At 47.4% G+C, this 13,933-nt stretch overlaps 1 protein-coding gene across 1 annotated transcript in view; it reads right to left on the bottom strand.

Moving 5' to 3' along the window:
• Positions 1–13,933, bottom strand: part of TRANK1 (tetratricopeptide repeat and ankyrin repeat containing 1) — a 66,588-nt gene that overhangs the window by 30,373 nt on the left and 22,282 nt on the right. Inside the window, exons 9-12 of the mRNA XM_041003950.1 lie at positions 10,655–10,816; positions 6,698–6,952; positions 5,011–5,187; positions 1,471–4,335 (exon numbers count right to left, since the gene is read on the bottom strand). Coding sequence (XP_040859884.1) covers positions 1,471–4,335; positions 5,011–5,187; positions 6,698–6,952; positions 10,655–10,816 — 3,459 coding nt within the window. The remainder of the gene's footprint in view (positions 1–1,470; positions 4,336–5,010; positions 5,188–6,697; positions 6,953–10,654; positions 10,817–13,933) is intronic.

Raw genomic sequence — 13,933 nt, 5'->3', positions numbered from 1 at the left:
CTAAGGAACATGGCATCACTGATCAATCAAGGGGAAGTTACAAGTTCCACTAACCAACCAGGAACCTGGACATGAACTGATCATGCACCTCTCAGTCCCAATTTCAGTCCCCAGTCTATACAAACCATCACCCCTGACTCCTTAGGGAGCCGCGTAACTAAGCAATAGCTGCCCAGCTCCTTGCTCTGTGCTTGGCCATAAACACCTCCTATCCCTCTCTAACCAGAAATCAGGGATCGGCTTCTTGTGCATCAGACTACAAACCCAGCTGGGAATTCCACGGTAATACTTTCAACTAGTTTGGGATGTAGCCCACAACAAAATCAAAACAACAAAGAACATAATGTGAGAGGAAACTGCAATATATAAAACTGACAGAGAATGTGAAGGCAAAATCCTTAAAGAACTCTTAAGATGACACAAGAAGCAAACCATTTAAAATGTAGGCAAACAACAAGAACAGACAATTTGCAGGAAACTGAATCGGCAGTATACGCGCTGAGACTGAAGGGAATGAAAATGAAAGCCACAGCAGAGGTCTTTCCACACCACCATGGGAGCGAACAAAGAGTAAACAAAGCTGAGGGTCTCATAAAGATCCAAAGAGATTTATGTCACAGTAATAACCCAGTAGAAGCCTATCATAATTGGAAAGTGAGTAACAAATTGTGGCACAGTAGCAGTAGAATGCTCACAGTAATGATTAGCATGCCATGAGCCAAAGCTCCTCCTCACCCAGGTGTGGAAATCTCTAAAACAGCACAAAGCAAAGACAGTCACAGAAAGATGGCTGGCATGATTCCATTAAGTGAAGCTTTCAACTACATAAAGTGGTACTCTGCACTAGCCAAGGGCACTTGTAAAATTCAGGAGAAAAATTTGTTGGCATCCATAAACCCCAAAGAAGATACCCTGGTTTTGGTGTTACATGATTTAAATGCTCTGTGCCTTGGTTGCCTCCTTTGTAAAATGCAAATAATGCCTGCCTGGGGCTGTTGCAGGTATTAAGTGTGATGACTATGTAATGTTTCTAGTCCAGAAAAAGGAAATATTGAGAGGCAAATTAATGGCATTTGAGTGTGATTTCTTACTCCCTCCCCTCCCCTTGTTTTGCTTCTCTTTGGGAGAAAAGCGGCTTTAAGGATTAAACAGCATAACTGGCATATTACTTTATGAAGCACTTTAAAGGTTGCCCAGAAAGTTTTCATGTAACGAGAAACTCCTTAAGATGTCATTACTTAAAGGGCCACTTCCACTCACCAAGTTTGGATTGCCAACTTAGGAATGAGTAGTTGAAGTCAGATCTCTCATGCAGGAATGTTTACTAAGAAACTCCAAAACGCCACCCTGCCCTCAGCTATACAAGCCTAAGAAGAACCAGCCTGCAACTTTCAAAGTTCCCCCAACCCCTGGCTCTAGGGTTGGTCCTCAAGCATCACCTCCGGAGGCTAGTTCAAGGCCCAGATGTACCTGAGTGAGACCTGTAATTCTGGTACAGCTGGTGGATCTTCTTGGGTTTCCGGACGACATACTGCTTGTTCACGGTGCTTCTGCTGGCATGGTGGAACAGCGAGCACAGGTCACTGAAGCGGAAAGACACACCCTTCATGATGCTCTGGGCCGTGTCTCCAGTGAGGAACATGGCATTGGGGTCGTTGATGCACTTCATCAGCAGCACCAGCTCGGCTTGGGTGAAGTCCTGGATCTCATCGCCGTAGAGCTCGTGGATGGACCACGGCAGCACCTTGAGCTCCGACACCCTCCAGTAGAGGTTGTACAGTACATCTTCGTCATCGAAATAACCTTTCTGGGATCTGATCTTCTGATACAGACAGAAGAGGTTGTAGATCTTGCTCCGGTCTTCCTTGAAATTGGGGGAGCGTTTCCTCCCTAACTTCTCATAGGCTTCTGCAGTGAGTCTGCCCTGGGGACAGGTGAGGGCTTCGAAAGAACCCTTCAGAAAGGACTTGATTTCCTTCCAAACCAGGGCAGGGTTGTAGGAGGACTTCCCCTTGGTCATCTTGGGCCATATCTCATTGGCAAACACCTCAAACGTCACATACACCCGGGGGTCCCCATCACCTGCATGGGTTTCCAGAGCTTTATCTTCTTTACCACACTCGCCGTCCGCCTCAGCCTCTTCCTCATCCTCCTGCCAACTGGGGATGACCAAGTCCTCTTGTGTGGACCATCCCCTAATGTTTCTTTTTAAGCTCCCATCTTCATTTCTTAGAAAAAATGGCTTAGGCAGAGAAGCATCCAGCAAGAGGAGCAGCTGTTTGGAGGTCACAAACAGAGGAAAGTTCTCATCCCTCAGGTCCTGGAGCTTGTGCACATGAGGGTCCAGGGGTTTGTAGTGACTGGTGACTTTGGTAGACTTGCACAGCTCAATGAAATTCCTCTGCACCTCTTGGCACAGGACATGGTTTTTGGTCACAAAGAGCTGATGCAGATGTTCCAGCTGGCTGGAACGTCCTGAGCCGCATCCTTCCGCTGCCTGACCCAGTTCCACATTGTCTCCTCCTGCACAGGCTTCCCTCTCCTCCTCATCTGGACTGTCCACTGTTTCCGACTCAGCGGAACCTGACTCTTCCTCCACCTCTTCTTCCTCTTCCTCCCTGTCTAAAACCTCTTGTCCAAGTTCTACTTTTAACCTTCTCTTTGGACAAATCTGTCTGGTCAGCAGTGGGCTTCCTGCCTGCTTGGCTTTTTCCCAGTAAATGTGGAATTTCTTCCAGAGCCTGTACAAGCAGCAGGTGGTCTTCCCAGTGCCACTGCGCCCAATGAGGATGATGGGCTCCAGTGGTCTGGGGTTGAGGTCGATCACAGAGTACTCCAGCTCACCCAGTCTGAAGGGATACTCCACTGTGGCCGTCATGTCATTGAGGATGTTGAAGGCCATGTTGGTGCTGAAGCTGTGAAACTTCATGATGTTATACTCTGTCCCCACCACACTAGCTGGGGGAAAATACTCGAAATCCACACACTCTGTCTCCTCCTCTATGTCCTCCACATAGCAACGGGGTACGTGTCTTTGGATTTTCTTGTTCACTAGCACCTGACCTTTATTCACGCCTTTCAGCTTCTTGCGCAGGACGCAGGACGAGCCCCGGTTGTAGGCATTGCAGACGGCCCTAATAGAATCAGACAGTTTGCAGTGATCTAAGACAACATCCCAGATGCGGATGATCTCAGTGTAAACGCGCCCTGATCTCCCCACGGTGTACGTGTTCCGCTCCATGGTGATGGTCTTTTCTGGATTCTCACTGCATCGAGGGGAGAAGTCGATGGCAAGCTCCCACAGCATCCGCGCTCCTTTGTCCAGCTTAGCTTCAAACAGCTGGATGCTTCCTTTCAGGTGCTTCAACCGCTTCTGCAAGCCCTGGGTCCACTCTCCATTCCCCAGCTTCTGGATGGCAAGGATGATTTTCTTCTTTATGACCTTGGTCATGACCTTACTGGAAAGCTTCTTAAGCATTTCTGAAGTGCACTCAATCTCCCAGGTCATGTTATCGAAGTCCTGAAAGTAGGCCTCAATCTCCTGCATGCTCCAGTCCAGGTCAACGCTGCCCTTCCCCACAACAGGGATGAGCTGGGAGTCCCCAAGGCCTGCTTGAGGATGTCCTTCCCCTGTCTTGGGGATGGCAGGATTGTGCTCACTACAGTCAGAGTTGCCTAGGGTTTTCTGGAGTTCAACTTTCTTTCTGTTCATGCTGGTATCTGTGCTCCACGGTTCAGATCGCTGAGGACAGTCCTCGGGGGGGAATGTGTCCAGTTCAACCTGCTGAATCAAAGCCATGATGTCCTGCACCAGGCAATCTCTCACGGAGTGTGGTCTGACGGACCTCGGCTTCTGTCTGGTCACGAGGGCTCCCGGGAGAGTCTCCCAGCTGTCAGGAGTCGTGCCTTCCTCGGTCAGCACTCCAACAATGGTATCACACGGCAGGGATTTCAAGGAACCCTGCAACTTGAGTTGGCACATGTGCCCAGGGGCAACGGGCCGTGAGAGCTTCCCCAGGAGGGCGGCAGGATTCTGTCGGCTCTTCCTCTTGTTCTCAGCCACAGCTTTGTTCCAGGCCAGGAGCAGAGCGTCATTCTTCTTAATCTGGTAGCGTGCATCTTTGCCCTGCTTGTTCTTCAGGTTAAAGTTGATGTCAAACTTCACCAGCAGCTCTAGCAGCGTTTTCATGTGCTGCAGCATGCCCTTCTGAAACAGGATGTGCATCAGGGTGTTCCCATCGCCATCCTGGACATTGGGGTTGAGGTAGCAAAATTTGATCGGGTTGGTCAAAAACAGATTCAGCAGGTAACTGAGGAAGTTAAAACCGATGTCCTCTGAAAAACACAAACACAACCTTGTGAATACTGAGACACTCTTCAGTGGACGACAGATCCTGGATTTAAGAGAGATACCAGCCTAGGACATTTTCAGAACACACAACTTCCCCCCAGGTTTCTGGTAGGCATGAAATAGCTTGGTGGTTTTCAACCCAGTGTGATTTGCTCTCCAAAGCACATGTGGCAACGCTGGCCGACATTTGTGATTTTTGAAACCCACGAAGGTGCCACTAACACCTGATGGACAGAGGACAAGAACAATGTTTAAATATCCTGCTAGAACCGAAGCGTCCCTAAAAAAATCAAGAATTAGCCAGCCTGAATGTCAATGGCATCTTCAGAAACAACTTGGCAATATTTTAGGCAAATTCCTTTAAGTAAAAACCCTAGAAAATGTGTACATTAATGGAAAGCATTTTCTGACTACCAACAGTCAATCATGGAACTGCAGAATCACTGGTCAGTCCACCCTGCTCCTTCACCACAGTGGCCACTTCTCCATCAGGCCATGCACAAGAGGCCAAGAGAGATGGTTAGGCATTGCCAAGAATCGGATCTTCTCAGATCCCTGTTTTTCCCCCAAAGGAAAGACCAAAAACCATCGCATCAGACATTTGTTCTAACATCCAGTCTGCTTCTCAAGGGAAATACTTTAAGAAAGCAAGGGCTTACCTTTAATTTCTAGAAAGATATGGAGTGCCGCATGTAATGGAGTGTCACCTTCCTTGAGAGACACGCCACCAGGATCTGCACCCTTGCTCAGGAGAAGAAAAGCCAGATCAAAGTCCTCACGCTTCAGGCACACGCCAAGTGGCCTCTCGCTGCTTCCCTGGAGACCGTCGGGTAAGGCTGGGGGAGGACAGAAGAGAAGAGCATCTATGAGCTGCATCCTGGGAAGAGGAGACAGCGCCCAATTCACCTGACAAGGGACGGATTGTGGCTGCCGTGCAGTCACAAAGGAAGAGGTGATGCTGACCTGACCTCCAAGATGTACCTACCACCACCCTTTCTTTGGGGCAGAGGCTTCCCAGGACCCTCAGGATGAAAGGTCCTTCAAGTGGCCTTCACATATCACCTCTCCAACCCCCTTCTCGCCCCATCATAGAATCACAGTTCTCATCAAAGCAGAGGACAAGAGGACAATGGAACACCCAAAGCTTGCCTGACACCGTATCTGACATACAACAGGTGCTCAGGACAGAAGCAGATTTCCTCAACCTTTTGCCTTCCCTAAACGTATGCCTTCGGCTGCTGTCTTTGCCGTATCGTTTTCCTTTTAACTCAGTTCCCCACAGCCCTCGGCACTGCAGGCTCCCCGACCTCCTGCAGAAGGCAGACCTCGCCCTGCACATGTGCAGCTCTCCTGCCTTTGCCTCCCTGGATTTGGTTCCCAGTACTTGGTCCTGAAAGGTACTCTCCAAGTGCTCACTGAATTGAGGAATAAAAAGGAATTTTAGACATTTTCCACGCAATGCATAAGTAAATGAATAATACTCCATGTGAAGAAGAATTTAAAGGTGTAAAGTGTACAAGACACTGCACTTCTTGCAAACTGCGGGTGGAGCCAGTGTCTCAAGATTCTGCACTTGCGTGGCTAAGGGCTACACTCCTGGGTGACACATTTTCCTTAACATGGTCAAGCAAGCAGAAAGCCACACAGCCCAGGGACTGTGTGTGCATTAACTCATCCACTATTCAAAACAGACCTAAAAAGGGGGAAGCCAGCATCACTCCCATTTTATAAAGAGGAGATGAAGTACAGTGTTAGGTGCTAAAGGCCACCTAATCAATAGTGGCATTGGTAGCAGATGGAGGTGGAAGGAAATTAGTGTATCTAACTCAGTTACAAAGCAAAACCCAATCCGGCAAGACGTAAACACACTCCAAACACCCAGGCCAGTGTGACTGCTCCGATTCAGGCAGCAGAGGCTTCCACCCACCAATACTTTGCTTTTTCTTTAAAAACCAGCATTTCCAATCTCAACCCACTGTTTATAAAATAAGGTTGCAAGGCTTGACAAGGATGCACATAGCATATTTAGTGCAGGGGGAAACCTAGTCACAGATCAGGAGGAAGCAATGACTTTGGGCTAATCTCTACCCAAGGATCTTGCACATAGCTAACATTTCTCACATACGGGAAGTGTGGAACCTGCAATTCACAAAACAACATGGTTCCCACAGCATAACTGAGTTACGGGGCAGGAAGTCTACCATTGTTTCAAAACAAGAATGAAAGAATAAGGGGAAAGAAAAGAGGCAGAATTTCCTAATGCCTCTAGAAGCAAGGGGAACGCGCCTGGCCCCACCTTTGGAACCCTCAGATGACTCTCCACGGCTGTGCCTCCAACAATCTCACCTCCACAATCTATCAGGCAGCCCAGAAGCTGGGTCTTCCGCTGGTCCCAGGCACTGAGGTGGGGGATGACGGCACAGATATTGAGGTCTGAGAGGTTGCAGTCTTTGATGAGGCCGGCTCCAGGGGACAGCTCCCCGCGGGCTCTGCCGGCCAGCAGCAGGAGTACTTCAGACCACTTCCGCTTCGCTAGTAAGAACTTGATGAAGGTGTTGGCACAGTCTTGATTGATGTCACAGACCAGGTCAGGAGGAATTTCTTTCCAAAAAAAGAATAAATCATGAAGTCCCACAAAGATACATTTCATTTCTCCTCTTCCCCCAACCACAGTTCGAATTACCATGGATTACATTTTTAGGCACACTCCAGACAAAAGGACTGTGACTGCTAGTGATATCAGTATAAGCACAGATTCAGAAACTCTAGAGAAGGTTAGAAATACCAGGCAGAGGGCGGATTAGAGATCCACCCCATTTTGGAATAGAGATGCAGGAAGATCTTCTGGAAAGACAAAACGCAGGATTGAGGGGGAAAAGGGAAAGTAATTAACAAAATTGAGAAAGAAGGACTCCACACCAACACAGAGCTTCCAACAGAGAAAGGAAAATGACACAGACCATTCCCACCCTGGGGCCTCTTACAAGACCGTCACCTAAGACCGCTGGGTCAGGCTTTACCCTTACAACCCGAAGGAAAGACGAGAACGGCATCCACGCACTGCGGGTCCAACATCAGAACGACCCAAAATTAAATACAGTTCCTGCAGAATGGCTGTTACCTAACAGATCCCACCTAAAACAGCCCTTCCCTAGCCTAGAGTCTTTGGTGTGTAATTTTCTTTGACATTCTTACAGCCAAGAAAGACTTTTTAAAATCAACTTATTTATTTTGAAGATACACAGAAAGTAAGTTCCCATTTGAAGTTTTACTCGCTGATTGCCTGTATCCGGGCAGGACCTAAAACTCGTTTGAGGTGGCAGGAGATCTGAGGCTTTGGGCTGCATCTTGGTCTATCAGCAAGCATCAGCAGGAAGCTAAACTTGGAAGGAAAGCCAGCGTTCAGTCCCAGGCTTTCTGATGGGGACATCCAAGTGTCCTAAGCAGCGTGTTCGTCCCTAAATGCCAGCCCCTGGGGTTCTGACGGCCCATCCTAGCAACTGACAGATACTAGCCACTACAGTCAGGACATCGACCTCAATGTGTAACATCCGCTGTTTCAAGAGAACTGAATTCTTCAGGGAAGGCAGGGATGAAGACAGTGAAACTTAAAGAGGTTAAATGATTGGTCCAAGTCACTGATCTGGTAAAAAGTGAAGCTAAGACTCCACATCCAAAAGCATTACACGCTGCCTTATAGAAATGAAAGTGTCTGGGATTCTTTGGTCCTCTCTTCCTGCAACCATATAAAAATGTGACATCTCAGGCCCAGATCAATGGCTCAAATGGCTAATCCTCCACTTTCAAGCTCTGGACTCTCTTGTGGGTACCAATTCGTTTCCTGGCTGCTCCACTCCCCATCCAGCTCCCTGCTTGTGGCCTGGAAAAGCAGTCGAGGACGACCCAAAGCCTTGGGACCCTGCACCCACATGGGAGACTTCAAAGAAGCTCCTGGCTTCTGGCTTGGGATGAGCTCAGCTCTGGCCATTGCTACCCTTTAGGGAGTGAATTAGCAGAAAATCTTTGTCTCTCCTTCTCTCTGTAACTCTGTCTTTCCAATAAAAATAAATAAATCTCTTTTTTTTAAAGATTTATTTTTATTATTTTTTTTTATTGGAAAGGCAGATATACAGAGAGGAGAGACAGAAAGGAAGATCTTCCGTCCGATGATTCACTCCCCAAGTGAGCGCAACGGGCTGATGCTATGCCGATCCGAAGCCAGGAGCCTCTTCTGGGTCTCCCATGCGGGTGCAGGGTCCCAAAGCTTTGGGCCGTCCTCCACTGCTTTCCTAGGCCACAGGCAGGGAGCTGGATGGGAAGCGGGGCTGCCGGGATAGAACCGGCGCCCATATGGGATCCTGGGCGTGCAAGGCGAGGACCTTAAGCACTGTGCCACCGCGCCGGGCCCAAAATAAATAAATCTTAAAAAAAAAAAAAAACCTAAGGCATATCAACCTTACAAAATGTCCATTTTTAAAATGTTAAATTTTGGACTTCAAGGCTTAGGTAGTGGAAGCTTCCAGCAGCGTGGTGGCTGCTGGGGGTACCTGAGCCAGGTTGGACTCAATGCTTGGGGCCCTAGCCACAGCCACTGCTGCCAAGTGGTGAGCAAATCCTGGGCTTTTGGGCATCCATTGCACCAACTGGTGCTGGGCTCTACCTGTTGGCTGCCCAGTGGCAAGCTCTGAGGTCTTGGGGTTGTGGAATTGCTGCCTAGGGACATCCACGGATAAGACCACTGTGTGTGTCGGCAAGTAATGAATCCTGAGGGACTCACAACAGAGTCGCTGTACTTGCAGAATCCAGGGGCGCAGGCAGAACTGACCCAGCATGTGCAACCACCAGCATGTGCATAAGCTGATGGGGTGACAGGCTGAGCCAGCCCCTGCACTAGCAAGTACACACAAGAATGTGGTCTGGGATCACCTCAGATGAAGTTTTTTTTGGGGGGTTGGGGGAATCCCCCTAACTGAACCGATAGACTCAGAACTCAAACCATGGAGAGAATTGCAGGTTCCATGGTCTGACCATGGAGTGCATGTGTCAGAGCTGAGGCTCCTCAGAGGCTCAGACGGAACAGGGGACAGCATGTCCAGGTGCACATGGAGGATATGGCAATACATTGGAGCCTGCAGAGAATACTTGGTACCATGACAGAGGACAGAGGATAGAACAAATTGATCAACTACCCCAGCCATGTGTTGGCAGTGGAAATCTGGGCAAACGGAGACTCTAAGGTGGACTATGTCAGCCAGTGGATCCTGGAGCGATTTCATCCTGTGTGGAATGGCAAGACTGGCAGCAATTCAGAACTGTTGAACTATCGAAACCACTTAAGCAGTGCCCTCGGAGCATGCCCCACATCAGGGGTGCTGGGGTCGTTGGGAGGCTGGGTGTGGCTTCTCCCTTTATCTCCCCCCCTTTACCCCAGATACAGCAAGGAAAAAGAGAATGTGGAAACAATGGTCTTACCCGCTTTCCTGTAGCCCTTGACCCTTTGTGCCCTAATCAACTATGTAAAGATCATCAACATGAAATAATAAATAAAATGTTAAATTTCACTTACTGAGGATTTCTGGAATTTCCCCTACTATCTAAAACCTGCCATCTAAACTTCATTTTTTGAAATGTTTTTATTTCCATATCATAAAAATAGAAACTTTGATTTCTACAGTAATTTTACACTCCAACATTACCCAATAACTCTGTAGGAGAAAAGCCTCTGGAGTAAATTTCAAAATCGGTTTATTCAAAGGCTAACTCTAGAACGATACAAAAAAAGCTAGTAAGTAGGGCCCGGTGCAGTAGCCTAGCACCTAAAATTCCTCCCCTTGCACATGCCTGGCATCCCATATGGGCGCCGGTTCTAACCCCAGTAGCCCCACTTCCCATCCAGCTCCCTGCTTGTGGCCTGGGAAAGCAGTCAAGGACGGCCCAAAGCCTTGGGACCCTGCACCCACGTGGGAGACCTGGAAGAAGCTCCTGGCTTTGGCTCCTGGCTTTGGATCTGGTCTCAGTTCTAGCCGTTATGGCCACCTGGGGAGTGAATCATCGGACGCAAGGTCTTTCTCTCTGTCTCTCCTCCTCTCTGTACATCTTACTTTCCAACAAAAAATAAAATAAATCTTGCCAAAAAACTAGTAAATAACACAGGTTGCCTCTGGGGATGGGGTTCAGGGATTGAGTTCAAAGTTACACGTATAATATATGTATGTGTATTATATTCTTTTTAAAGATATAAGAATACCAATGAGCATGAAAGGTGTAAACCGCGAGTGATCCTCGCAGCGGGGGAAGAATTACCTCGCAGAGAGGAGAGCAGGCGCAGGAACCTCTGAACCACCTGCTGCTTCAGAATGCTCTTCCGCGACAACCGCTTGCCCGAGTTCATGTACTTCACCAGCTGCTCGGTGGTCTTCCGGAAACTCTCAGCGTCATTGGTGAGGCCATGGCCACTGCCGAAGCCTGCAAGACAGCACAGGCGATGCCGCTGGAAGCAGACCTCGGCCGTGTCGCCTGCCACAAGGACCCCAAGGCCTTGGCGGACCACTGTTCTCCCTCCAGCAATATCCCAATAGAAAAGTCACAGGAAAAGAAACCAGAAATGTGCTAAGCTTGACAATGCCGTTATGATGTTTATAATATGGCTGTGCTTCTCAATACTCGATTACATGGTTCAGACAAGCGAAGAAGGCAGTAATAAATCAGAACGCTTCAGATGCCAGAAAACGATAGAACAATGGGTAGAAAATGTGGTGGCATTTTTTTTAAATCATATCAAAAGTTTCGTGTTTCCACCCCCCTCTAAATTTCTGATACGCTTTATGAAAATGAACATAGGCTATATAGATGCTTACGCATTGCAGTCACAGATATTTTTTTAAAAGATAGCTATGTAAATACTGAACAAAAAGGCAATTATGTATGACTACAAGTAATTACTATAAATTTTTGGTTTAACGTAAGACTATATACTTACAATTTTTTCCACAATGACCCTATTTAGCAAATTTACATAAACAGATTTGAAATTAAGAATGAAAGAGAATATGTGACACTGCCACAGTACTCAAGAGTATTTTTAAATAGAAATAAATATTTCAGAAATAGAGACGATGTTGTTGTGAAAGCTTCCTTTAAAGACATAGAAAGGGTCCAGCGCGATAGCATAGTGGTTAAAGTCCTCACCTTGCATGCACCGGGATCCCATATGGGCACTGATTCTAATCCCAGCAGCCCTGCTTCCCATCCAGCTCCCTGCTTGTGGCCTGGGAAAGCAGTCGAGGACGGCCCAAAGCCTTGGGACCCTGCACCCACAAGGGAGACCCAGAAGAGCTCCTGGCTCCTGGCTTCAGATTGGCTCAGCTCTGGCTGTTGCAGTCACTTGGGGAGTGAACCATCAGACGGAAGATCTTCCTCTCTGTCTCTCTTCCTCTCTGTATATACGCTGTTCCATAATAAATAAATAAATCTTTTTTAAAAAACCATAAAAAACAAAACTGATAGATAGGCTTTATTATATACACTCTGACCAATTTCTTTTTTATAAAATCTGTTTTTTGTAAAAAGAAAATTACAACGTGTAACTACTAATTGAATGGAATCACAGCAAATGACAAGTCACCTTTTTCTGACAGGCAGGCTTTTGGAGAACTTTTTTTTCATGCATTTAATAGACTTTCTAAAATTAGAAAAACATTGGCTTTCTGAAAAGGGAAAGTATGATGGGAATCCTTGAAGCCAATATCCCATGTCAGCAATAATGAAAAAAGAGACACTGTGTTGATGCTGAACACGCAGCACAAACAGCTTGGCTCATCAGCGGATGACCAGAGAGAAGAGGCTTCAAAAGGCCTTGACTGAGTTCACCTAAAAAGGTCACACACTAACCAATCAGAGCTCCCATCGCAATCTTGCTGTTCTAGGTCCTCAAGAAAGAGCCACCGGTCACTAAAGAAAGTGGACATGTTGCCATCTGGTGGTGACCACGAACGGCAGGTGATGAAAATTCCGTGTTTTAATTGTTCAGAATCAAGGTTGTCCACATCAAAGTGGTCCTTGGCATTGCATGATGAAAAACATCGACTCTGAAGTCCACCTTGGACCGGCTGAAACAAAACCCTCATGCTAACAGGCTCTCACATGATTTGTATATGTAGTTTTTAAATTTTTCTTTTTTGCATTTCATTGGAAAGGCGGAAAGACAAACGGAGAGAGAGCTTCCATCTGTTCATTTTCTCCCCAATGCCCACAAGAACCAGGGTTCGGCTTGGCCAAAGCTAGAAACCAGAAACTCCATCTGCATCTCCCATGTGGGTGGATCAGGTCCGAACAACATTTACCAGAATTTGCGTCTCCCAGGGAGACACTGAGATGCAGTTGCCCCAGGTGCACCAATACTTGCCCCTTTGTGTGTATGTGTGCGTGTGTGTGTGTGTTTTGAGATTTACTACTTTTTATTGGAAAGGCTGATTTACAGAGAGGAGTGACAGATTTTCCATCTGCTGGTTCACTCCCCATATGGCCACAATGGCCAGAGCTGAGCTGAACCAAAGCCAGGAGCCCGGAGCTTCTTCTGGGTCTCCCACAGGGGTGCAGGGTCCCAAGGCTTTGGGTCATCCTCCACTGCTTTCCCAGGCCACAAGCAGGGAGCTGGATGGGAAGTGGAACAGCCAGCACCTAAATGGGATGCTGGTGCCTGTAGGTGGAGAATTAGCCAGTTGAGCCATCACGTTAGCCCCGTGTGTGTGTGTGTGTGTGTGTGTGTGTGTGTGTGTGTGTCTCTGTGTGTGTGTGTCTTAATGCTGAAGAAGCACTGGTTGAAACTTCCAGTGAGCCCCATATTTTTGCTCATGTTTTGTTTGTCACCTACATACCAGAAGCAGCCCTATCAACATCACTATTATCAGCAAAATGTGGACAATAACCTTCTGGAAGAGTCAAGGGAGAAAGAAACGTACAGCTTAGTCCAGCCTACCAACTGGTATGTCCATGCTAGGTGCAACAAATCTAAGTCTTAACACACTGCACTCAGGTTCACAAAAATATGAACCAAAAATCATCACATCAGATTCTTCGGTTGGAAATGAGTGTAAACCCCCTGGCAGCATCCCCTCCTAGGGACCACATCTCCATCGCCCTCCTGACTGGTGGGGGCAGGGAGCGGCTAGGTGCCTACAAGCAAAGATCTACATTCCCTCCCTGGGACCCTGGCCTGACTCTCTGTCTTTTCTGAACAGAAAGACCTTTGAAAGATTCAAATTGAAAACTACACTGCCCAATATAGTGGCCTTTAATTTACTTACATAAACTTAAATACAGTTACACTTTCTGTTCCTCAAGGACACAAGCCACACAGACAGACACACTCAACTGCTCACCAGTCAATCCATGTGACAGTGGCTAATCACACCAGGGCAGGGAAAAACATTTCCAGCATCTTAGAAAGAGCCACCAACACCGCCTTGGGTTTTAAAGTTTGTGTGATCAACAAAATGTTAGGGGGAAAAAAAACACGTATTTACAGAATGTCATCAAATAAGCGTACGAAAGAATGGTGATCTTCAATTCACAATTCCCCTT

Source organism: Ochotona curzoniae, unplaced genomic scaffold (assembly GCF_017591425.1).
Source record: "Ochotona curzoniae isolate NIBS_2020 unplaced genomic scaffold, NIBS_Ocur_1.0 contig_1302, whole genome shotgun sequence".
In the NCBI taxonomy this organism is placed as follows: Eukaryota; Metazoa; Chordata; class Mammalia; order Lagomorpha; family Ochotonidae; genus Ochotona; species Ochotona curzoniae.
Note: the sequence above shows the minus strand (reverse complement) of the source record. Positions and strands in the feature narration are given on the sequence as shown.